This window comes from Parasteatoda tepidariorum, chromosome X1, assembly GCF_043381705.1.
Source record: "Parasteatoda tepidariorum isolate YZ-2023 chromosome X1, CAS_Ptep_4.0, whole genome shotgun sequence".
Classification (NCBI taxonomy): domain Eukaryota; kingdom Metazoa; phylum Arthropoda; class Arachnida; order Araneae; family Theridiidae; genus Parasteatoda; species Parasteatoda tepidariorum.
In genome coordinates, this window is record NC_092214.1 from 71,718,860 (window position 1) to 71,744,850 (window position 25,991).

The following is a 25,991-nucleotide window of genomic DNA, read 5'->3' on the forward strand; positions in this document are numbered from 1 at the left end:
TATAGTACCGTTGCATATTCTTAAAAGTTATTTTAGGAACAAATTCGCAAGTATTAAATACATACTTCAAAAATTAAATTTAAAAAAATCAAAACATTTCAGAGAATATCAAGAATCTGAGAAGATTTAAAATAAAGAATTTCTGATTAATAACATTTCTTACATTACTTTTTTACTTTTAGAATACAATAGAATTGAATTACAAACATTACGTAATTTTTATTAAAAGCATAAATTTGAAAGAAATCTCTATTGTCATTTAAAGCCATTCAGGAGTGGGATTCATAGTTGTTAAGATCACTAATTAGTAATGATTGTTTTTCATTAACAATCATGTATATAAATGAATGAAAATTATTTTATTACTTTTTTAATTTACTTTTCAATCTTATAACAATTTTTTATCTGTATCTGCATATAGTACTCTAAATACTCTAAAATGTATAATTTAATTTGAATAGTCTTTCTCTGCTTACGAAAGTAAATAAGAAGAAAGGAACTGACAAAACTATTCACCACTATATATTTATAACAGCATTATCAATTAATTTGGCATTATGAAGTATTGATATTGCATTCAGATCTAAGGACAGCGTTTCTTCAGAAATATTTTTATATACATTGCCCTTTTTAACGATTACTGGGTGTTCTCTAATCATCTCTTCATACATTTTAAAATCCTCATCTGAAAAATAAAATAAAAACAAAAAAGGGCTGAAATTTTAACTGTAACAGTACTTCTTCAATGGATAAGTTTCTCGAAATAATCCTGTTAAAGTATGAAGAGTTTAGACAATATTGTGATACGACACATTTTTCCCAAAGGGGGTATTTTTTTCAACTAAATGTTCCTCAGTGTTGTTTCTAAATAATTATTTTATAAGTTTCCAAAATTTCTACTGGATGACAGCATAAAATATGAAGACATATTTCCCATGTTGGTTTTTTTTTAATATTGCTTAGCATTATGTTACCCTAGTCCAGTTATATGTACTATGATCAGTTCTTGAACATAGAAATAAAGGTATTTTCCAATTTAACTTCAATTTAGCTGAGAGGAACTTATGTGCTTAGTTTAAGATTGATAGCTAAATATTTAAAATTCCAGCCAAATTTTTATAACATTATTTTTTTCCTATTTCAAGTATGCAAAAATATCTTTTTAGATATTACATTGCCTCATACAGTGAGTATCTTCTTTAATGTCTTGTCAAACTAAGAAAAAAAACATTTGAATATTTTTCTTTCCTTGAAATTTTTAACGTAAGAGACAAGGTTTTAAAATATATGAACGAATAGCATTAAGAGAACACTTAGAAAAAGAGAAAATTATTGTGAAATAAAAATTAAACACTAAATTATCAGAACGTCTTCAGATAGGTTTATATGTAATTTTGTTCAGTTGATTCAAACTGAAACTTTGATTTAGAATTCTTTGCATATTTTAGTAATTAAAAAAAATTAGACAAATTAAAAGACTATGATATTAAAATTGAGTACAATATTTATTAAATTATTTTAATTGAAAAATTTTTCAAATAAATTCACTCGTGAAGGCATTATTTGCCTTTATAATCCACGATAGCTTAGAATATTAACGATATAAGTTTCTTAATACTAATGAATTGCAAATGAAAAGTACAATAATCAGTTAAAATATAATAATCAGTTCGGAGTTTTTCCTTTCTTTCTAATGAGATGAGCTTAAATAAATGCTTTTATTTGGTATTGTAATGGAAAAAATTTCTCCGCAATCACCCTTTCGAAACAGCAATTAGTAAGAGCAACTTTATCTTAAGAACAGAATATTGCAGAATTAGTTATTTTTAGATTAAAAGATACATTAATAGGATGATTCTAAAAAGATGCACATGCACCAATACAGACTCAATGTGTAAGAACATATTAATGGATACAAATGCATTCATGAAGAATGCATATGCATTCATCATGATATCATGCAATCATGTGAGACACCATGAAAGTTGAAAGGCCATTTAGATGTATAAAAGTGTGTGTTGAATGTACATTACAATAGTGATTTCTAGAAGCATGAAAAGGCAGTTGTAGAATGATTAAAAACCCGTTAGTGAAATCGTTGGAAATAATGAAAAACCATCGGCATAGCCGAAATATTTCTTATCACAATGATATCAAGGAATGTTGATTGAAAAAATACTCTTTATAACCTTACTAGAAAAGTATGATACTTAAAAATCCCTTTTTTCATAGATCACAATGCTCAATGTATATTGAGTTTTAAAATGCCCAAATATAGTTTTAAGAAGGCAGTACTTCAGTTTTGCTGTAAAAGTAGCTGTTCCAGTTCATCAGCTGACCGTAGAAGAAATGCTGCTGATTCTCGATAGCCAGCTATTAACTGTTTAACAGCAGTGATTTCGGATGAGTTTAGGCTATGTTTTATGCCACTGACGCTTTTCTTCATGCTAAGATCAGTTGGTCCTGAAATTTCACGTGCTTTGGTTAAAATTAAAAACAGAAAGTAAGTCAAATGTAAATAATTTAAACAAGTTAAGTCATATACATTCATTTTTTTAAAAAAATCGCAATAAAGACCAATATATTATATTTTATAAAAAAAAATTATTACATAATTGTTCATCCATAAAAAAGGCAGTTAGTGCATTAAATGAGAAACTCGCAAGAAAACTATTACAGTAGCTTCAAAGTTATTTACAAACTTAATTGACAAACGGCCAATGCGGTATCAGTACAGACATCAGTATTAGTACAGAGTCTCGGCTGTTTAGTACCCTGAAGATTGGATTTTAAGCAAAAGCAATACATCGACAGAAATTGTAACATAGCTTATGTGGAGGTTGGATTTTGAAATTTTGAGCCATTTTATTGAGAAAACGTTTTAAAAAGAAAAAACTTTAACGTGTAATATAAATAATATGACGAAAGGAATAAAATGGCTGATCCATCTGAGTCTGAGCACAAAAACAGATCTGAAGATGGAGCTGTTGCAACACCTCTTAGGGAAGAGAAGGCGGTTCAATTAAGTAGTCCGACGTAACTAACATTAACTGCTGTGGGGAAATAAGAAATATGTCACAACGTTCGGACTACTAAAGCTTCGGATTTTTCGATTATGGGAACCCCTGCGTAGGCTTTTTCCCATCTAGGAAGTGTTAGCTAGTGGCGCTGCTGTACTGAACTGCCAGTGTTTCCTTGCACTTCAATAAAAATTAAATTTTTTTATGCATTAGGGTACTGAAACTATTACAGAAAATGAGATATTATGTTTAATATTATGTTATAAGTCTCATGCTTTATTATTCTAAGCTTTGTAAATCAAAGTATATTAAAACTAAGCACACAGGAATTTTTAAATGCGTTAAATATGTAGGAAAGCAGAAAGCTCAAAACCTAATAACGTAGTTTCGGATCTCATAAAAATTCTTAAAAATAAACTACGGACTCAATTTGTAACAAATTTAAAATCTGAATATATTTTTGCTGTTGATAAATTGAAATAATTTGAAAACAATAAACGCTTAGACAAAGAAAATACATTTCATTTCTGATTTCGTACCTATTGAACTACTCAAATTTAAATATTTAATCTGTAACATCTACAGTAATAAATTTTTATCTACCGATCGGTCTCTAATAACATGAAGATTTTAATTCAGCAAGTGAAATGTTAATAAATCAAAAGTTATACATCAGGTTGTTGATTTTTTTTTTTTTACTTTACTTTCGACTTTATGTAGATTATGACAAATTTCGGCATCCATAGTAAGAAATAAAATTTTTCACTCTACACTCACCGTTGTTGGTATTAGTAACAGAGCTTGCATGGCCGTTGACAGCAACAAATCGATAATTAGATGAATATGCTGAAGACCCATTTAGTAAACTGGAAGATTTGCCATGGCGCAACGTATTTTGTAAAATATTTGTCTCAGGTTGAGGACTACGTGATGGTTCAGACTTCATATTCTCTACTTCAGCCTAATAAAGAACAATTTATCTTTATGGGCGTTATAAAAGTTGTGAGAACTCATTAGCATTATAATGCTGAATAAATTAAAATTTAAAGTGAACTGAAAAACCTAAGATTATTTCTGGGTAAATTTAAGACCAGAGGTTTACATTTGTGCATCCCGCACTGAGAAAAAGTATGGTCAAAACTACCAGAATATGATAAGATTCACCGTGTTTCCGGCTCTATGGGAACACCAAAAAGATCAGTAATTTTTACCGAAGTGCTTTGGTAATGATTTTGATAAAAATAACAGTTAAATATGGTTTTATAGTATATGATAAAATTTAGAAAATAATGTACAATTTGATGCATCATAATTTGATACTTCATAATGATATTTATGATGATAATGATAGTACTGGGCATAAAGCTCATTTATTCTGTTAAATTTACTTTTTAGTTTTGTATTTTTTACTGTCTGATAATAAGAACTATAATTTTAAGTTCTAGAATTTCCGGTAAAACTTTACCTATATGAGAAGAGAAATTACCAAATGAATGGTTTAAATGACTTATATTTTGGTTTTATTAACCAGAATTATATTCTTTTAACTAGAAACGTCATTACCATAGAGTACGGTAATTTTAACTGAATTTTTTTTTCTCCGAGAGCCCTATGCAGCCTACGCGCAGTGTAATAATTTTTATAGTTTGCTTCTAATTTAATTTTATAAAATCAATTTCAAAGTTTTCATCCTAATATAATCGAATTTATTCCTGGCTGATATGAATTCTTTAAAGCATGCACATTTTCGAAAATTTATCTAGCACTTAAATTAATTTCCCAAGCTTATTAGAAATATTTCACGACAGAAAATGTTAAAAGACTTTTATGCTGAACATTATACATTTGAAAATTTAGCATGGAATTTAGATAAAGAGGCAAGCAAAAATTTATATTAATTTCAATTTTTGGCAGTAACGAAATTTTGGTTAGTGACGAAATTGGATTAAGACAAAACATATAAAGACGAAAATTTGTCAAACTGTAACTAATGATAATTTATTGTATCACAAATAAAATTTGGAATGCATTTTAATAAATCATAAAGTTTGCAAATCATTTTATCTCATTTGAAATTATAAATGCATTTTTAATTTTAGTTTTATGAGCTTACAGTTCTTAGTCATAGCTGTAAATCAATAGAATTTTATAGAATAAAATTGATTGAATGAAATAACAATGTCTCTGAAACTTGTAAATAATAAATTTCATCTTAATAGTTTTCAAATAACTATTCTAAGAAAATTTAGCAATCAATGATTCATTGAATAAATCTATTTAGAAGTTCATTGGATTTTCACAAAACACTTTTTAATCTTGGGCTCTCAAAGAAAGACTCAATGGGGAAAAAACGCCGAAACATAATATTTTTACATAATTTAATAGTACGTACAATCGATAATATTTTCATAAAAGTATACATATCATTAAACTGCAACGTACAGGTGTTTCATTATCATCATTTTTAACCCTTCACCCCATACTTTCTAAAAGTGAATAACAATTATTGTTTTTGTAAGAATAATTGGTCTAGGAATTCAAGAAATGTACTTAAAAATCTAGTTATAGTTTCTAAGGGAGGAAGGATATGTTTTTTGCCACTTTATGTATCTACAAAACTGTACAATATTATAAATACCCAACGTAAATATATCAACTATAGAATTGGTCTAGGAATTCAAGAAATATACTGAAAAATCTAGTTATAGTTTTTGAGGGAGAATGGACATGTTTTTTGTCACTTTATGTATCTGCAAAACTGCGTTTACAATATTATAAATGCCCAACGTAAATATATCAACTATAGAATCTTTTCAAAGAAAAAAACAGAAATCATCAAAAAATTAAATAAAAAGTGAAATATAAGAAATAAATTGACTGAAGCATTTAATTGCAATAATAACGGCAGATTCAGTTAAGCTTATAAAAAGCTTTAGCAGGCTTTTAAGGAGGAGGTTATGCGCCGCACACAAGTTTTCGAGTAGTTTTGCCAACTTTAAGATAGTTCGGTGAGGTAGTTAAGGTAGTTAGATGAGTGCTGAACGTCATGCTCCCTTTGTGGGCCCTATCCATGTCTCGAAAATTTGAAAACTTTAAAAAAAAAATTGCCAAAAAATCAACAAGGATTGTTGTTTTAAGATGCAATAAATTTCAGAAGAGACGGGCATGAGCTGGAGCACGTGCAACAGATTAAGGATTTTCAAATGAGATGCTCTCGCCCACACGACCTTACAAATGACCTAGTATTTTGTCTCTCAAGGATAACCTCTCTTACACATCCTCCGTAATCGCTAGACTTAGCCCCGTACGGCTTTTTCTTGTCTCCAAGAAGGAAATAAAATTCAAAAAAGAAACTTTTTGATGATGTGAGAGAGCAGTAAAAACAGAATGGGTACTGGACGATACAAAAGTTGAAGAGTTGACTGATCTTCCAGCAAACTCCATCAAACAGTGGAAAAAATACTTGACAAGGAGAGTACTTTAGAGAGTACTTCTAATGGAGAGTACTTTGAAGGTGTCTAAAGGAATTTTATAAGAAAGCTAATAAAGAAATCTTTATAAAACAAATCCGGGGGGGGTCCCTCTTCGTATTTTCAGAGATTCCTTCGACCTCTACCTGTGACATTTTGTGTAAATTTCGAAAAAAAGCCATTGCAGAGTAATTACAATGTTTTCATTTTATAAAATTATCATTTTCGGCAAATTTCGGCAATTATTTGTAATAATTAGCAACAAATGCTTGGCAGAAAATAAATTTTGCTTGACCGAAAATAAATAAACTTTTTTATACACTTGCCTCGATGATTTTAATGCGCTTCGGGGATCTTTTTTCTTTTCAGTTGCACATTCCTTTTAATTTTCTAAATTTTTCTTTTTCCTTTCTTTGTTTATTAAAATATTTTTATTACAATCAGGAAATCATTAAAAAAAACCTATTTTGAATTATACCTTGCTTGTTCTATATTCTAATTTATTTCAACAGCCCGTGCTAATCTTATAGAAATTAATTCTAGGTCAAATTAGCTGAAAATTTTAAATGTTGTAGTTCAAAACATTCTGATCAAAAGTTTTCATTGATACAAAGTCCAAAAAGGGATAACATAACCTCAAACATAAGAGATATGGGCAGTAACGGTCAATGTGGTGAAAGACTCTTGAACGAGCTTGTCCGCAACATGGCTTGGGTGGATGTGAAGAAGTAGTGCTAGTTACTCATTTAGCTGGTTAATGCTAGCCACTCATTCATTAAGGCTATAACATGTGCAAAATCTGTGGTGCAAACTCGACGTGGTGCACATTGGTTAATGCTAATGTCGTGATTATTGGAGGAATGAGAATTATTATTTATGTCTAAGACTTCGTATTTCGAAAAAAACAATAAATTTTTGGATATACTGTCAAAGAAAGCTTTTCGTCAAATTGTTTTAAACTACAAGATGCTAAATGTTTAGAAAATTTGATAGACTTAATTTCCATAAGACTTATGCGGGTTCCTTTAATTATAAACTTATTTTAATTTGAAACTTTCTGCATGAAATTCAATTTCGATGAAATTATTTATTCCCACTTCAACAAAATTAACTACCCTAATATTCAATGGTAACAATCTACATTATTGCAATACAATAGGATTAAATAAAAGATATATGATGTAAAATATGAATTTTATATCATTTCAATAAATTTTAAAGAGTTAGGGAGGATTAAATGAATAGGATTAAATGAATAAAATCACATAGTTAAACAAGTCAAATTACTGATAAGGGTTTGAGTCCTAGTCGCATTCTTTTAGCATTTTGACTCTCATTCTCACACGCATTTGCCAATATCTGTTCTGCAAGAGCTGATGTTAAGTGGGGTTGTGTATTCCGACCCTATAACAAATTTTCACATTTAGTTTGAAAAACAAACTTAATAATCATTCTATCAGATGCTTTTAAACTAATAAACTTTAAATATAAAGAATAAAAGCGACTTACAAACAGTATAAAAAAGCACAAAAATAAACAAACATTTGCATTTATACTGTATATACATTCTAAACAGGGCTTTCAGTGCTTTATCAAAATTATTATAGTGGTATATAAACTTTTGTCATAAAATTTATTTCATATTTTTAAAATTTTGTCATGTTATAAGTTAATCACCACAATATTTCCCTAATTTAAATAGAAACACACATGTATGTTATGTATAGATGAAGATTTACGACATTTGACAAGTGGCTTCTGATCCAGGTGCTTTGATCCAACACCACTATAACAATTTTGAGGCACCACTGGACGCATGTTTGTCCAGAGTGTCCCTTGTCCAGAATGTATAGACAGAGTATCCCTTAGATGAGTCAAAGACCATCCTTAATTTGTATTTTCAGAATTCTTATCGAAACTAGGACTACAAAATATACACATGAAGGAGGTGCACATTAATAATTGAAGGAGGAAAATAAAACGCTACCGAAATTTGGAAAGTTAAAGTAGAGGAAGGTGAATGTAAGTAACATCTAAAAAAGTTAAACTGGTTGATGAAAATTGAAGGTATTTCCAATTATCCTCTTTGAACTCCTATCAGTTTCCTCCCGTAATCAAGCATATATTGTTTATTGCGTCTGCCTTCCTGTACTGTAATTTGTCAGATTTCGATAGCCTTTTATTTTCGTCAATTAAACACTAATTTGAGACCCCTAATGAGTACTTTCTTTTGTTTTCATTATTTAGTAAGGATTCTAAAAATACATATTAATATCAATAATATAAGAGAATAATATTCATTATGAAAAACCTGGTATGCGTGTAACATATATGAGCTATTCATTTGTAAAACTTGTTAGGCATCAACTAGATTTTTACTTTCTAGGTTACGTGAAAACAACTTCCGTTACAGACTTAAAACATGGACAATAAACTGTTCTGTATTTTTTACAGGTACTGAAAATAACTTTATGTTAGAGAAATAATTGTTTTCTCAAATTGAAAAGATCTGGATGGTGTGGCACTGATTATAAGGAGTTTTTATAGAAAATCTTAAGTATTCTTCCTATTGCTTCTTCAGTATTCATTTCAGTAAAAGGATGCAACCTTATTTTTCATAGACATTCTCTTATGGTATTTATATGTAAGATGATGTTATCTAGAGTTCATGGCAGTGCTGCGAGCAAAACTCATTTCAAAATTAATCAAACAAACATTTCTTGGAAAATTATATTACTTGCACATTTGCAAAAAGATGTATAAATCAAGGTAATTTCCAATATTAAAGCGGTTTTCTGGTCTAGAGGTCCCATTTCAGTCTCATTTTTATAATTTTTTTTCGGTGAAGTGAAAAAATAAGCTATGTAATGATTACCTAGTTTTATTTCGTCATCTTTCAGAAAACGACGGCAAAGGTGGCAGAGCACGCCGAGCACTGATAGATGAGCGTAACTCGATTTTCATACTGTATAATCTCAAACAGGCGAGGCAAAAAATTAACCATTATGAATGTAGCTATAGCTAAAACCAAAAAGTCTGTAAATGGTCATTTTCTTACAAAATGGAGGCCATATGAAAACAAATAACAAAAATCGAATGTCATTTAAACGTACATAAAAAATTTTAATGTTGGAAAAGGTTCCATTCTTGCTGGTTCCATCAATTCTCTACAAGTTTCCAAAACAACATCAAACTAATTAACCTGGAGCATTTTTTTGAGTTCCCTGGCAGTAAATCTGACCCCGATCCATCCTCCCGGACCGTAAATCTGGCTTCTTTGCTGGAAGTAGACGAGCTGTGCTCCGAGCGTTCAAGGCGATCTGCGCCTTGAACGCTGTGACGTTTGCAAAACTCGAATGTCGTGTTGCCAACTCGAATATCCATGACATCCATCATGCGGGCAATCACCTTGAAACCGTGATTGAGGATCACCGTAGCCAAATAATTGGTAATTTTGACCATATGTTTCCGTAAAGAACATCCAAATAAACGAATTTAACGATTAGTTGTTGTTTTGACTGTTCACGCCAACACATCTTTTCAATAATTTGTCATATAGCAAGTTTTCGTATATGAAGTTGATTGCCTCCTGCCCTGATTGCCGTGAGCCTTCGACGACACGGAATGGCCGATCCGATGATCGCATTTTTCAACTAAATGAGTTTCTGGACAAAATGGTTTAGCCCACAGGAACTTCATAGTATAAGGTGTCGAAATACTAAATAGACAATTCGTTTTTTTTTCTTCACGCTTCTAGACCTGAAAACTCTCTTAAGTTCTTAAAAAGTTTATGCTTGTAAATAATGTACCGATCACTGCAAGTTCAAAAACTTGAACAAAATAGTAAATTGGAATTCTACTTACTATTTCCCAATTAGTGTTTTCTCTTGTTCTTTTATTTCTTCTACAAGATTTTAGATATGTTCGAATCCTTTTTCTTGCTCTCTCACCAAACTCTGGAAACTGTCTTGAACAAGAATCTATAATAGCTTGTATTTTATCTTTAGGTTGACGAGAAATAGGAACCATTCTGTCCAGGTTTTCATCCACAAACAGTCGAACAAACATCTAAATCAAAAGTAAAATTTTTTTTTCAAACCACAAAGGCAAAACATTACGCATAACATACTCAATAACTTCTAAAATAACAGTCACACGTATACCCCACGCACTTTCACGTACTAAAATATATTACATATAAGTGAAGCCTATTTGAGAAACACTGTAAGAAATTCCGGATTAAATTACGGTAAGAAAAGTACATTGTAAAAAAGACGGAAAAAATTACGATAAAAAGTACTGTAAAAATTATGGTAAAAAGTATTGTAAAAATTACGGTAAAAAGTACCGATACTCAAAATTGCCGTAATTTTTTCAGTAATATTTACCGTAATTAAGTAAAACTTACCGCAAAATCACTGAATCATTCTAATTAAATAAATATTACTGTAAAATTTACAGTATAATATTTTCTGGCAAAAATGGATTTTTCGGTCAAATTGATTTTACCGGTACTTTAATCCGGTATTTTGAGTTTTCCAGAATTTTTTACAGTATATTTTGCTTTATTACAGTTAAATAAGGCTTAAATTGCAAATGATCGATGAAAACTTATTTTCTCTGAATAAACAATTTTTTTGATAGATTCAGAATATTGGCCATCAACGCGTGGTGGTTTCTTGCAATGGGTTCGAATAATTTATTCAGAAAAGCTCTTAAGCGCTCCCAATGTAAATTCTACTTTTTGCATTTTTCATTATAGCTCTAGAATCGCAACGAGAGTACGAAGCAGCTGCATACAATTATAAAACTCATTTATTATTGTGTTATTTTAGGCAAAATTTAATTTTCATTTGTTTTAATTAATAACAGTCAAATTAAAGTTTAAACATTTTAAATGAATTTGAATTTTATATGTTTTTTAGCAAAATCAAAACTTTATTATGAATTGGGTGACAAGTTTGCTAGAAATAACAACCTTATTTCACTTCCTGCCTTAACTGTTATTAGAAAGGAACTATTTAACTAAAAAATCTCTAATTTTTAACTTTTATTTAAAAACCATGCCATAATGTACAAAAATCATATATACAATTAATAATTTAAAATTTAATTTTAAAAAAAAATAGATTTTTCAACAATATATCTTTTTACGTTAAAATTAATTATTAAGTCTGAAATTATTTAAGGTGTTTCAATTTTATGTTTATTTTGAGTATTTCATCAGCACAGTTTTTTCAGTTTGAAATCTTTTTACATCAACCATTATATAAGTTATTTTTAACTCCAATATCTGCAAATTTTTAACATTAAATTTAATATAATTTAAAAATCATTAGTATTAAGAATCAAGCATGAAGTTTGCATGAGTCAAACATGAATCTAGCACTAAGATTTGAACCTAAACACTATATATTTTTACATATTATTATTCCACTTTTATGAGTTTTTGACTGCCCTCCGGCTGAAACTATTCAAGCCATATTTTTCAAATTGAGGTTATACCCCATATTTTGAGGATCAAGAATTCAATTCTGTCTGAACAAATTACATGTTTATTCAGAAAAATTATGTTTTTGTGTTTGATTTCGTAAGTTAAAAGATCATCTTCTCCAACTAACTAGCATATTCAAAGTTAGATCCTCGGTACATTAATATTGCGTCTCAGTACCTTAAAATTTAATCATTAGATAAAAGTTGTTCAGAATGTTTACTTTTTTATGTGCATAAACTCATTATGGTCCCTAGATACTAATTAAGAACTTTAACAAACAATCACTGGTATCAGTTGAAAGGTTGGCTGGCTAGCTATTATTTCCATAAATTTACTATTAAGAAGAGTATTTTTAAAATAAAAAATAATTTTGTCAAAAATTTGTTGCATAATAATGTTGAATTAAAGTTAATTTTTTTTTTACAAAAATAGTGTCGTGATTTCGGGACATCACGATTTATAAACAAAGGGCTTGGTGCAATAACATGGCAAATCCAATTTATTTGTAACTTTATTGCCATTTTTAACTGTGTACAATCCAACTGCTTTGATTAGAGAAAGAACCAGGTACTAACATAATTATATAAATAATGTTACTGCACCAAGTATTTCTATTACAACTAGCATCTTGGGAAAATAAGTTATATTAATTCGGTAAAACTATTTTGAATTTAATCAATTGCATTTTTAACCGGTTTTGTCATCTGGTATTTGTAAAATTGATAATCATAGCAAAAGGTTTACTTCAATATATTTTAAAATATTTCCCGCAGACTAATTAAAAATAAAAACAGTAACAACAGTTGCAATATTTTATACAAAAAAATAGAAATTCTTTACAAATTTAGATAAAAATTATCGCTGTAATTATATTATTTAGCGATCTCACTGTTAAATTTAAAAAATTTATAGTAGCATAATAAAATGTATTTTTTATTGCACGACTCTCAATATTTACATATTTTAAACAGAAACATTGAGATAAACAATTCTACCTAACAGCTTGATTCAAAAAATTAAGTTACGTCATAATATTAAAGACAATTATTCCATGCATAAACTGATAAAAAATTCCAACAGTACTGAATTATAAATATTATAAACTCATACGTTGAAAGCTTTCAGTCTTTCGGGATCATATCGATTAATGTCAATTTTATCTGAATCATCGTCTTCATCTTCATCATCTTCTTCTTTTGTACCAGCTGATAAATTATCTGGAGTACTAGACGCTTCACGCTTTATGCATCCGTTACAAGAACTCTGTCATATATAAATACATGTGTAAGTTCGGTTTATGCGACCATTACAACGACTTTGTGATACAATTCTCAAAAATAGTGTGAATTAAAATTATACCATTACAAGAGTTATCTGATACAAATATAAGTATGAATTTATTTATACATCCATAAGTTTATTTATAGACCCATACATATCATAACAAATATAAACATAAATTTCAACTTAATTTAGAAAACCATTACAAGCGCTATTAAGGCACTGTTAAATACAAATAAAAACTTAAGAGTTAAATTAAATATTAGCAAAAAATAATATATATATATTACTTTTGTTTAATCCGTTTATTGTCATAAGAAAGCACAAAAGTCTAAATTTATAAGTCTAAATTATCAAGTCTAAATTTATTTATTTTCTGTCTTTTCTTATAATGCTTATCTGCTTAATAAATTTATGATATTATTAACTAATATAATGTACCGTAATAAAAATTAAAAGATATTTGTTTTGATTCAGAGTCAAAGTATGTGAAAATGACACAAGTGTGTTTACTTTTATGTTCATTACATATTAAACGTATAAAATCCCTCGAATCAAAATTTATGACTTATCGTGAGCATATAATTATGACTTTATATAAAATGAAGTAAGTAAGCAAAATTATCACTATTCATACATGCTGTATTGAAGGATATTATATTAATTGGTAATTAACCTTAAAATTTGTAGAAATGATTTCATGACTTATTCAAAGACAATATTAGTAAAAGATACCCACTACATCAAATGACTGATCTTCATGGCTGTTTGGCAGAGTTCCTTTAATCATATTAATTGGTTCCTCGCTCATTGGTTCTTGGCACCACTGCATTGGCTTAACCTGACGAGATGCACTCAACTTCTGACTCTCTGGACTGTCTACTGCATCTTCTAAAATAATTATAAAGATTTAACAGGGGGGAAAAGCATTTCAAACGGGCATTACACGTAATTAACACCAAATACTAATTAATATAAAAATTAACTTAAAACTTTACAAATTTCACCATTTGAGGATCTGCCACAGAGAAATTAATTAATAATAGTATTTCAATAATCTCTATATCGATATAAACATTTACAAACTTTCATTTCAGCAATTTCCCTGTCTGGAAATGAAACGACGCAATGCAGATAGCAATGCATCTGTCGAAAAATCAGGTAACAATTCATTATTATTGCTCTTCTAGCATGAAAGTTTATAAATAAGGCTTTTTAAGTAAATTTTAAAACGCAGAAGCCATTTGACCGATTTCGTTCAAATTTTATATTTTGAACAAAAATGTGTATTTTAAGTAATCTAAAATTACATAGCTTTAAATAATGTAAAAAAATGCTTGCTGCACAATTTTAGAAAAATTAAAACCTTAGGAAATATAATTATAAAAAAATTATAAAATAATGCCGTAATAATAATTCCTATGTAAATAATTGCGAAATTATTGCAAATTATTATTTACACGAGATTATCTTTGAAAAAACGAATTACATGGTAGTGTGCCAAAAGTTTCTTACTATGAAAATTCTATTCTAGTATTTTCTATTTTATTTATTTTCTATCATTCTAATATTTTCTATGAAAGTTCCTGAAAAGTGGCGAAACACAAAAAAAAGAGTGAAATTAAAATTAAGATGTCCAAACTTTCGACCGCTTTCTTTCTATTTCAACCATATTTTTTCGATTGCAAAGTACTTTTTTGTACTTATTTAACTTAATTAATATTTATCACTAATTAGTTAGCAAATTTGAGGTTAACTCCTTTGAACCATATACATTGGTACTTTTTATTAAACTTTTTAATTCAGTTTTATGACTTTGTTTTAGGTCGCAATCTATATCTTTAACTATCGTACTAGAAAGGGAAATTTATACTATACCTTGTATTACCTTGCCAAATGCAGTTTTTACATTGAAAAATACTAAGAAAACCTTATTTTATGAGTGAGGAACTAATTACGCTAAGAATCAGCAAATAAAAGATCAACACTTTATTACTATTTCTTTTGAATGTTATGTATGTGATTGCCTGGAACACTCATGTATAAGTAATTTTAATACTCAGTAGTTTTATTGGGACGGTTTTATTTTCAATACACATAAAGATTGCTATAAGGCTGATTTATGAGAACAAATAATCTAACATAGTTTATTTTAAGTGATTTAAGTTGAAAAAGTTTTTACAGTTTGCGAAAATGTCATTATTATTTTAAAAGTGAGAAGCCCATATTCTTGTACAGAAATCTAAATATCGACAATTCGAATATCGGAATCGACAATTTGCATTACTTTATTGTTTTTTCAGGTTTAAAAATTAAGGACTATATTTAATTTTTGCCAGCTGTATAAAAATTTACTCTTCGAAATAAATTCTTTGTTTTTTTTTAAGATGAATGCATATTGCAAATCTAATGGTTTCGGAATTACCACCAAATTCTACACGCTGTTAAAGATTCCAAAGCCACCATTTTTTATACAATCGAAGTTCTATCCCAATTCATGATAAGATTTTGCATTTTAAAGGCGTTTTATACTGTGAAAAAATTAACGCAATGTGTTTATTTCTATGACGCAAATTAAAAGCCTCCAAAAATCTTCAACATTCTTCATTGTTAAACTTACCATCAAAAGCAAGTGATTTAGACTTCAAACAAAGAAATATAAATACAAACCAAGAGGCATATCACACAAATATATTTTACTTATTTTTGATAAAACTGCCTACTATGAGCAGTAAATGTTATATTTTTCACTTTGCATAAACATTATCCTTCAGAAATTTGTTAAACTTAACATTCAAAATTCGAAAAAAATATTAGCATTTAATTTATTTTTTTAAATTTATTTTTTTAAGCGTTCAGTGTGAAAAAAAATATATTATTAAATAAGTTATTTTTAGGTTCATAAGTTTTTTAAAGTAATAGTTTGTAAATTATAGTAAGTTTGAATGCTTATTTTTTTAACTATTTTTAGAATGGAAAGTTTTTTCATAAGAATTAATAAAAATTAAAATTTGATCAAAATGCTAAAAATGAAAGGCAAATTACAAAATTAATTCATATTAAAATTTCATCGAAAAAATAAAAATTTAAATAATGTTTAAGAATTAATTAAAGTAAATAATTTTTGAAAAATGAATAAAAAATTTAAATAATAAATTGAATAATAATTAAATAAAAAATTAAATTTCGTTTACAAATTATAAATGAAAAATTAAAATTAATAAACTATTAAAATTTAAAAAATTAATTCATTTAGAAAATTAATTAAAATAAAAAAAAATCAAATAATAATTTTTTTTTTAATTTCATTATGACAGCTTGCTTCTTTCGAACTGAATAAATTTATTAATTAATAACTTAATAAATATATAATTTGGTTTACAACTTTGTTAATTTAAAAGAAATAAAATTATACCAAATGTTGTGTTTTAACTATATTACCAAATAAAGTTTTGCAAAAGACAATCTAAATCAATTTAAAAAAATTTTCCTGTCAGTGAAGTTAAAGATTAGAAATTAGATTTTTCTTTTATTTAGTTTACTTGTTCTAGCACTTTTTTTGTCGTATTTTCAATTCCAAAAAGTTTTTTTCACTTAAAACTTAAACCAAGATTCAGATGAAATAAAAAGAAATTTAAATATACGTAAATAAAGCAGTTTTAACTTAACTAAACGTTATTCAAACTAATCTAATTTAATCTTCACCTATTTATCATTATTATTTATTCATTTTCAAATTTTGAATTTCATATTCTTTTTCAGTTGCCTAAACCAAATAAAATTTTTATTTAATCAATTTCTTTTTTGTTAGTTACATGATTATAAGGGTAGGAATCTGTATACACGTTAAAGACTAAAAAAATAAAAGTAATTATTTTTCAATCTATTCTTGACTTACCTGGTTTAGTAGAAATACTATCATAACTAATTTGTCCTGTTGAATTTAGCGGAGTATTAGGTTCTTCACTGATCTCGCTTTCAATATCCTCGGAATCCTATCAGAAATAATTGGGGATATTTCAGTTATCTTCAAATTATTAATTATTTCAATGAATAGGGTAGGAGGCAATAAAAGGAGAAATTATTTTTGTGACACTATAAGTTAGAAAGGTAATTTACTTAACATCATGCACGGAGATGATCATTCAATTTTCTTTTCTCACTACTAAATAAATGCATAATACATGATCGTTAGCAATATTATAATGCTGGCACCATACCAAAAGCACGAATCTGTCATCTGCAAAAGTAACAGAGTAGTGGTCTCAGCGTGGTGATGCACTATTAAAATTTCCATTCTAAAATTAAGGCAAAATAGCCTGCTGCAGTCTGTCCATCCAATTAACAGTTAAGTTTACGAAAAAGAACATTCTTTACGCTCACGGTTTTGAAGCAGTTCACAACTCAACTAGTATGGTTAAGAAACCATGAATCCAAAACTATATGATTTTTAACCCTTTTCATTTAGCATGGTTTCAAAACATAGGAACTAATCTTTACGTTAAGTAATAGGCATTGGAAATAGTTAGTGAACCGTTGAATGTGATTTACTTAGTTTACCTGGTTGTTTCACCTATCGTAAGGCATGGGATATACTAGACATTTTTACTTTAAGCAGGTTTATGGTGAATGGAGGTATCGTATTCTAATAATCAAGGGTCATAAATTGTGAAGTGCATTACGCTGGAAACTCATCATGTGTTGAAGGGAATGGAGGAAATATTGTAGTGTCAACGATGGGACTCGAACCCCCGTTCTGTTGGTCATGAGATTGACAGATTAGCCCTCAAAATATATACCCAGCAACAAAGAACTGAGTGGCTTCGTTAGGTGAGCCTAGTGGGGTGATAAAATTCTGATTGTTTAACTGTATTATGTGGAAGCAATTAATAAATTGGTTTTTCGCCCAGTCAACAGTTGGAATGCCATCTTACTTGTGGTCCTTAGGCTGTTTTGTTTGAATATGGTAAAATAACAATTAAATAAATTGTTATTTAACAATTTTTCCGAGAAATTTCTAACAGTGTAAATCTATGAATATCGTTTTTAAATCATGTCAAGTTCATAAAACATTTTTATGAAATCTTAAATAACCAGAGCAACCCTTTCTTTCTTTTGAAATTTTTTTCTGCTAGTATAATCTTTAATTAGTTCTTTGAGAGTATCATTTTTAAATTAATGCGAAGTTCATAAAACATTTTTATGAAATTTTAAATAACCAAAGCAACCCTTTCTTTCTTTTGAAATTCTTTTCTGCTAGTATAATCTTTATTTAATTCCTTAAGAATATCGTTTGTAAATCAATGTGAAGTTCATAAAAAAATTTTATGAAATCTTAAATAACCAGAGCCACCCTTTCTTTCTTTTGAGATTTGGATTGGATTAAATATAGAATTGAATAACACGCCAACCGGAAGGGGCTGAGCCAAATTCAAAGTAGTTATGAAATACAAATAAATCATACGAGGTTGTGAACTAAATCTATCGAAATAAATGAAGGAGAATGAAAGATCTTTATGGAATCCCGTGTTTTCCTAAAGATAATAAGTCCTACGGTTTCAATATTTTAATTCTTAGATAGTTTCCACGCATAGGTTGTATTAATCTTTATTTTTCATAGTTATTTTTATCATTTTTCTATTATTTAGATGGACCACATTTAACAAATACATTTTACTAATGATTCAGAGTTCAATTTTTTATTTATTTTGTTTTTATTTTCTGTTTATATTAATCATAAATTTTTACAAAATAATGTCAACAACTTACCTAACAATTTTTATGCAACACTGTACTCAAAATAACTTATAACAATGAATAATATACTTACATGGAAATCGAAAGACGTGAGAAAAATTGATTGTGGAAAAAAATTATTATTTTTCTAATCATTTTTTTCCACGATCAATATTTCTAGTTTGTATAATTTTATTTATTCCAGAAATTTAAGTGAAAAACAATTGAAGAGATAGTAGAACATGCTCAGTGATATTTCAGAGAAATTGAAAACTATTCATTGCAAACCACACTAAGAAAAATTCATAAATTTACTGTCTTATGGCGCAAAGGAAAAACCAAAAAGCTCAGTATTTTTTACCGAAATACTTTGCTAGAGGTTTTGATGAAAATAACAATAAAATATGGTTCTATAATGCATCACAAAGTATGGAAGATGTCGTAAAATTTGATAATTTTACCCAGATACTGTAGAGCATGGCAAAAGAACCATTTATTGGGTTAAGTTTACTTGTTTTGCATTTCTCCGTGTTTATAAAAGTTAATAGTTCACAAAAATAAGATTGGTTCCATTATTTTTAATTTAGTAATTTACCACATAACTTTTAATTCATATTTGTTTTAAATAAAATCAAGGTTTTAAATAAAATTTTTAACTTATTTTCATTACTTTGAAGTATGCAATAAAAATTTTAAAAAAATATAATTTGTCTTTTTAGCAGTAAATTTCCCTTTACTTTGTAACATTTTCGCACAGTAGGGGCTTATATTTTCGCAATATTTTTAATATGACGAAAGATCGTATTACATACATGTTATAATCATTTTTTATTATAATCATTTTTAATTACTTATAAGTGTTTATCAAAACTGATTTTACTTACTTTTCACTAGTGTATTTGTAAAACATAAGCAAATAGTTTGTCACAATGTAGGACAAAATAAAAAAACTGTAGTTTCAGATATTTTTAACAATGAAAAAGGAACTAGAAAATTTATTTCTTTAAAGTCATTTTTTTCCCAATCACTACAATATTTTTACAAAATTTCTGAAATAAAATTATAAAATGATTCCTTTGCTTTAATCAACTTACTGAGGATGGATTCTAAAGTAATACACCTTACTTTATATTTTTTTTAATTTTTCGAACGACATAAAAAGTTTACAAAACTTCATTCAAAAGGAGCATTTCAAAACAATTTTTAAAAAATTTGAATTATTTTTTTAACATGTAAGGAAACTGAAAAATGAAAATTTTAATTATGAGATGAATTAAAAATAATTTCTAAAATAGCTAATGATTGTTAAAAGTTGAGGTTAAGACGATAAAAGTATAATTAGAAATCTATTATATCGAAAGTTTTTTTTTCCTCGTGATTTGATAGTTTTAGTTTAATTTTCCAAAACTCATGGGAAAAAGGTTGAACATGAGCTATTAAAAGGCAAGGATGTAATTTTATCTTTTAATGAATTTAAAAATGCTGGAATTTAAAAATTTTATATCAATTTTTAGCAAAAATGTAAGACATTTCTCATAACAAATCATGATTTTGATATAGAATACTATCCGTAATTTAGAATGACTATCTATAAAAACTTTTAATTAGTCTAAATTAAGAAAATTTAATTAGTCTAAAAGAACAATAAAAATTTTATGAATAAGCTTCATACTTTAATAATGCAACAAATATTCTGAAGAAGCTATTTTGGCACTTTTTTTAATAAAAGATTTTAATTATTATTAGATAATTCTTTTGACTAAATAAAAATGTCAAAAATATAGAAATTGGTGATAAATTTATAAAGAAGATCTTTAATTTAAAAAAAAATGACGAAGAAAAAAATGGAGTACATATCACGATTAAACAATTCCCTGTCGAAATCTTTGCTTCCAAATTTAATTCATTTTAATAACCGAGATCTAAAACAATTAATTACAATTTATCAGATAAACTACTCCTTAAATTTATGAAATCTTACCCTTGTTATTTTCGAGCAATTCTTTAAAAAATATTGTTTGAAAAACATACAAAGTAGAAATTGTTGTATACAAAAATTGCTAATTTAACTATGAAAAAATAATTATTTGTAATAATTAAAAAAATTACAAAAGAGAACTTGAACCATCACCAAACATAATCATATTTAAAGAATTTCATTTCAAAGTTTTTTCTTTGGAATTTAATGCATCTTAATAACCGAAATCATTAAAAATAATAGAATTTAATAAATAAACTACTCCTGAAATCTATGAAATCTTACCTTTGTTAGCAATGACTAATTCTTTTAAAAAATGAAATAGTTTGAAAAACATGCAATAAAGAATTATCTATATACAGAAATTTCTGATTTTGGTCTGTGGAAAAACTTTAATTAAAAAATGACGAAAGAGAACCACCTCCAAACATAATCATACTGAAATAATTTCTTTTAAAAGTCTTTAAGAGTTAGTTCATTTCGAAGTGTAATCGAAAGAATAATTACAATTTTTCAAATAGACTAATTCTTAAATCTTTAAAATCTTACTTTCGTTTTAATTGAGTCATTCTTTTAAAGAAAATAGGAAAAAAAATTGTAAAAGCATGCAATATAGAAACAGATGCGAACACAAATTTCTAATTAAATTATGAAGAAAAACTTTAATAAACAAAATTACAAAAATAACTTGAACCACCACTAAACGTACTCGTAATTAAAGAATTTATTTTCAAAGTCTATTCTTTAAAATTTAATACATTTTGATAGCCAAAATCAAAAAAATAATTAGAATATATCTAATCGTCTACTCCTGAAATCTATGAAATATTTCCTTCGTTATTATTGAATAATTCTTTAAAAAACAAATAAATTGTTCAAAAACACACAATCTACTGAATACATAGATCGCTAATTTAACTATGATAAAAACCATTAATTAAAAAATTACAAAGGAGTTCTTGAACCACCACCAAACATAATCATATTTAAAGAATATCTTTTCAAAGACTTTTCTTTAGAATTTAAAACATTTTAATAGCCGAAATCGAAAAAATAATTACAATTTCTTATGTTTTTGAAAATTTTGATTTAAGATGTTCCTTACCTCCCGATCAGGATTGAGAGCTTCTTCATCGGAATATCCTAGACTCCTCATGTGTTTAAGATATGTTGTAGTGATGGGTAAACTGTAGTCTATGTGCAAAGAATCTGTTGTTTCCTCCCCAACAGAACTGATGCTCTCTTCGAGCTGCCCGTTGTCATGGTTACTGCCCGTCTTTTGCTCTGCTGTTCCAAGATGCATCCTCTTCTGACAATCCGTACACGACATTAAGAAATGGGTCACAGCTTCACGTGGAAGAAAAGAATACATCTCCGCAATCTGCAATAAATTTTAGAGAAATCGTTCACTTGAAAAATGCAAAAACTCCTGCAACCAATAAAACGCGTGAAATATTGAAGTTTAGTTGTGAGCACGGTTTTATGCATGTTTATCCTATTCTGCAAAATTATGCATTTAAAAAATTTTATTTCTGGAATAAAGTATAACTGGTGTTAGCATCTCTTGAATGCAAGTTCATATAATTAAAAAATACTTATGAGAAATACCATTCAGAATTATATTGCATATTAGTATATCAATACAATTTAAGATTGGTTTTCCAACGACTCTTCAAATAGGAGCATAAAATGTTAAAATTCTTTTGTGCACAGGCTTTAACATATGCTTATCGAGTTGCACAAAACTCTTCCTTGAAAGAATATAATTTATGAAATAAATTATAATCGCTGCTAACATCCCTCGAATGCAAGTTTATATAACATAAAAAAATACTTTTGAGGAATACTACTTGGAACTATAATGCATTACTTATGAGAAGTACTATTTAGTTCCATAATATATATTAGTAAATTTTTTTTAATAACCGTCGTTGAATAACCGACACAACTTTATGAGTATACGACTACTAATATTCAACTCCGTAGCCTTGTAATTTTGAACCCAATCCAGAAGACAAGAGAACTCCTGGATCGAGTATTGGGAGAAATTTGCATTCATGGAGGAATTTTTGATGAACCTAACCCGAATTTGTGTTACATGGAGAGGAAGATCACGAGAGCCTCCCACGGTTAGCCTGAAGATTAGTACATTTATATAATTTAAGATTTGTATTCCGCCAACCCTTCAAATGAGAGTATGGAATGTTGAAATTCGATAAGACACAGGATTTAACATTCCTTACCCTGTTGCATAAAACTGTGCATTCAAAAAATAATTTCTGAAATAAATTATAATCGCTGCTAACATCAACCAAATGCAAGTTTATATATTAGTATAGCATTGAAAATACTTATGGAAAATACTGTTACAACTTGAATTGGCATTTCGCTAACTCTCCAAATAAGGGCATGAAATGTTAAAATGGGATTGGGTGTACAGAATTTTACCTATGTTTATTTCGTTACACTTATGCATTAAAATGTATAATTTCTGAAATAAAGTGTAATTAGTGTTAGCATCTAGTGAATATATATTTATATATGAGAAATACTTATGAGATGTACTACTATGTAGTTGTATTTCATAAAAACTTACTCTTAACTCTTGTTAACTCTTGTTGGTAACTCTTATAATTGGTAACTTTTTAAAAGAGAGAGCATGCTATGTTTATGCATTGCATTTAGCATTCGTTTTACAGATTACACGAAATTTCGTATTAAAAACTATAGTTTCAGAATAAATTATAACCAGCGTTAGCATCCTCATATGCAAATTTACAAGCTATGAGAAATTATATATGGTTTGCATATGCTGACAATTGAATTTATTACGTTTTACTGTGCGGAGAAAAAAATTCTGATAAAATTTTCGTATTTCTAAAATAATAACATTTCTGGTTTAAAAAAACATAACTTTAGTAATAAAATAATTTCATTCGGTAATTTTTAAGCGGTAATGGTTTATCGAAAGTTCTTGTTTACAAAATTATAGTTCTTATTACCATACATTTAATAAAAATACAGAACTTAAAAGTAAATTTAACCAAATAAATGATTTTTATGCCATGCTCTGATATCATAAAAAAATTAGCAAATTTTACCTCATTTAATACCAAAAAATATGGTAATAAAACCAAATTTTACCGTCAATTATACAAAACATCATTAAGTAAAATCTTCGGTAAAAATTAGCGTGCTTTTTGATTAACCATGCTTTTGGGTAAATTTAACTATATTCGGGAGGTTTTGAGTGCACGCACTTAATCTCAGTGCGAATCGCGTAATACAAAAATTTTACATGTTGCACAAGTACTAGTAATATGATTTTAATATGAGTTACAAGTTAAAATGATTTTTAAAAACAAATAAAGAAAATATGAAAATTATAGATTTGTAAGATACAAAATGATTCATTTTTGCTATTATTAATCAATTGATAATGCATTATTATTTAAAAAGTAATTAAGAAGATGATAATGATATATATCTAGAATCTATAATAACTGATTATTTGCAATAAATAATACAAATAAACTAAATTATTATTTATTAATAATTGGAGTAAAATATTTCAAGTGTGTATTTTTAATAAAAGCTGGAAAATGAAGCAGTGTAAATGCATTCCGTAAAAATATTCTACTGACTTGAAAAATATTAAACTAAATAATAAACTAAATACAAAACTAACTTAAACTAAATATCAAACTAAATAATTAAATATTTTAAAAATTTTAAAAAATTACATGGGATATTTTTCTCTAGAAATAATTTTATTTAGTATAATTCAATATAATAAAAAATATACTTAGATATTGCGTGAGAGCAACAGCAGGAATATCAAAGATATAATCAAGGGCCGGAAGTAGCACACTGCAAGTAGTGAAACTACTGTAGTCACTACTATTTTTCGAAGTTTGTAGTGCAGTGTGATACTTTTTTTTTTAAAAAAAAAAAGTAATGTAGTGAGTAATGCGATTTAAAAAAAGCAGTAGTTTGTAGAGGTTCCTGAGAACTACTTTTAACGTTAGTTAAGAAAAGAAACACGGTTTTAACGCAACTAATTTTTCAAATTTGATTGGTACAAATCTTCGCCTGCATTTTTTATGCCTGTATAATACGGATAAAATGATGTGTAAGATATATATATGGTCACCACTTCTGAAAGTTTTGAGAGTGATATTTCTAAACTCGCAAACTAAATCAGTTTTGAAAACCAATGCAAACTAAATATAGTAAGTAGGGATGAAACAGTTTTAAAAGAATTTAAAACATTACTACTCTGCGAGAATTAAATATAAATTACAGCAGTTACATTGTTATATTCCGCAAAAACCTCCCGTGGTTAGTCCGATGGCAAGGGGACTCTAATTCATGGTTGCGGAATTCGTATCGACCAGCCATCGCTGGGATTCAAACGCGGTTCCATTGGGAAGCGAGCGCTCTATCTCCTGAGACTCCACTGCTCTATAATTGCAAATACAAAAAATTGCATCTACAACAAGTTTTTTTTTTTTTTTTTTTTTTTTTTTTTTTTTTTTTTTTTTTNTTTTTTTTTTTGACAACGCTACAGCGCGAATTAATTTATTGTAGGATCCATTATCGAACGAATTAAAGTTTTGGAACAACATAGGTAAGAATTTAATTCTTTAAAAATAACTTTAAGCAATACTTATTTAGCTTTGAGACCTAGGCAGATACTGAAAACCTTAGCTTTAAGAACTAGGCAGATACTGAAAACCTTAGCTTTAAGACCTAGGCAGATACTGATTTATTTTATTTACAGCATAGTTAATTTGAAATAATTTCTATTTTTTTTTTTCGTGATTTTGGTTACAAAAACGATTTAGAACGAATGTTACATGAAAAAAAATTTTAAATAATAAATTATCATCATAAAGAGAAAAAAAAATCATTATACTTACAGTTGCATTGATAATGTCGGGGAATTTTATTTCCCGGAACTGCATTTAATGTAACTCCTAATTGAATTTAGAAAAGTAATTCTGAGTAAA

General features: G+C 27.7%; 1 protein-coding gene across 1 annotated transcript in view; it reads right to left on the reverse strand.

Moving 5' to 3' along the window:
- Positions 1-1,486: 1,486 nt before the first annotated feature.
- Positions 1,487-25,991, reverse strand: part of LOC107453845 (nucleolar protein 4) — a 66,754-nt gene continuing 42,249 nt past the window's right edge. The window contains exons 3-10 of the mRNA XM_016070818.3: positions 22,085-22,360; positions 17,164-17,260; positions 14,005-14,156; positions 13,095-13,247; positions 10,355-10,558; positions 7,778-7,894; positions 3,798-3,981; positions 1,487-2,463 (exon numbers count right to left, since the gene is read on the reverse strand). Of these exons, the coding sequence (XP_015926304.1) occupies positions 2,297-2,463; positions 3,798-3,981; positions 7,778-7,894; positions 10,355-10,558; positions 13,095-13,247; positions 14,005-14,156; positions 17,164-17,260; positions 22,085-22,360 (1,350 nt within the window). The 3' untranslated portion in view covers positions 1,487-2,296. The remainder of the gene's footprint in view (positions 2,464-3,797; positions 3,982-7,777; positions 7,895-10,354; positions 10,559-13,094; positions 13,248-14,004; positions 14,157-17,163; positions 17,261-22,084; positions 22,361-25,991) is intronic.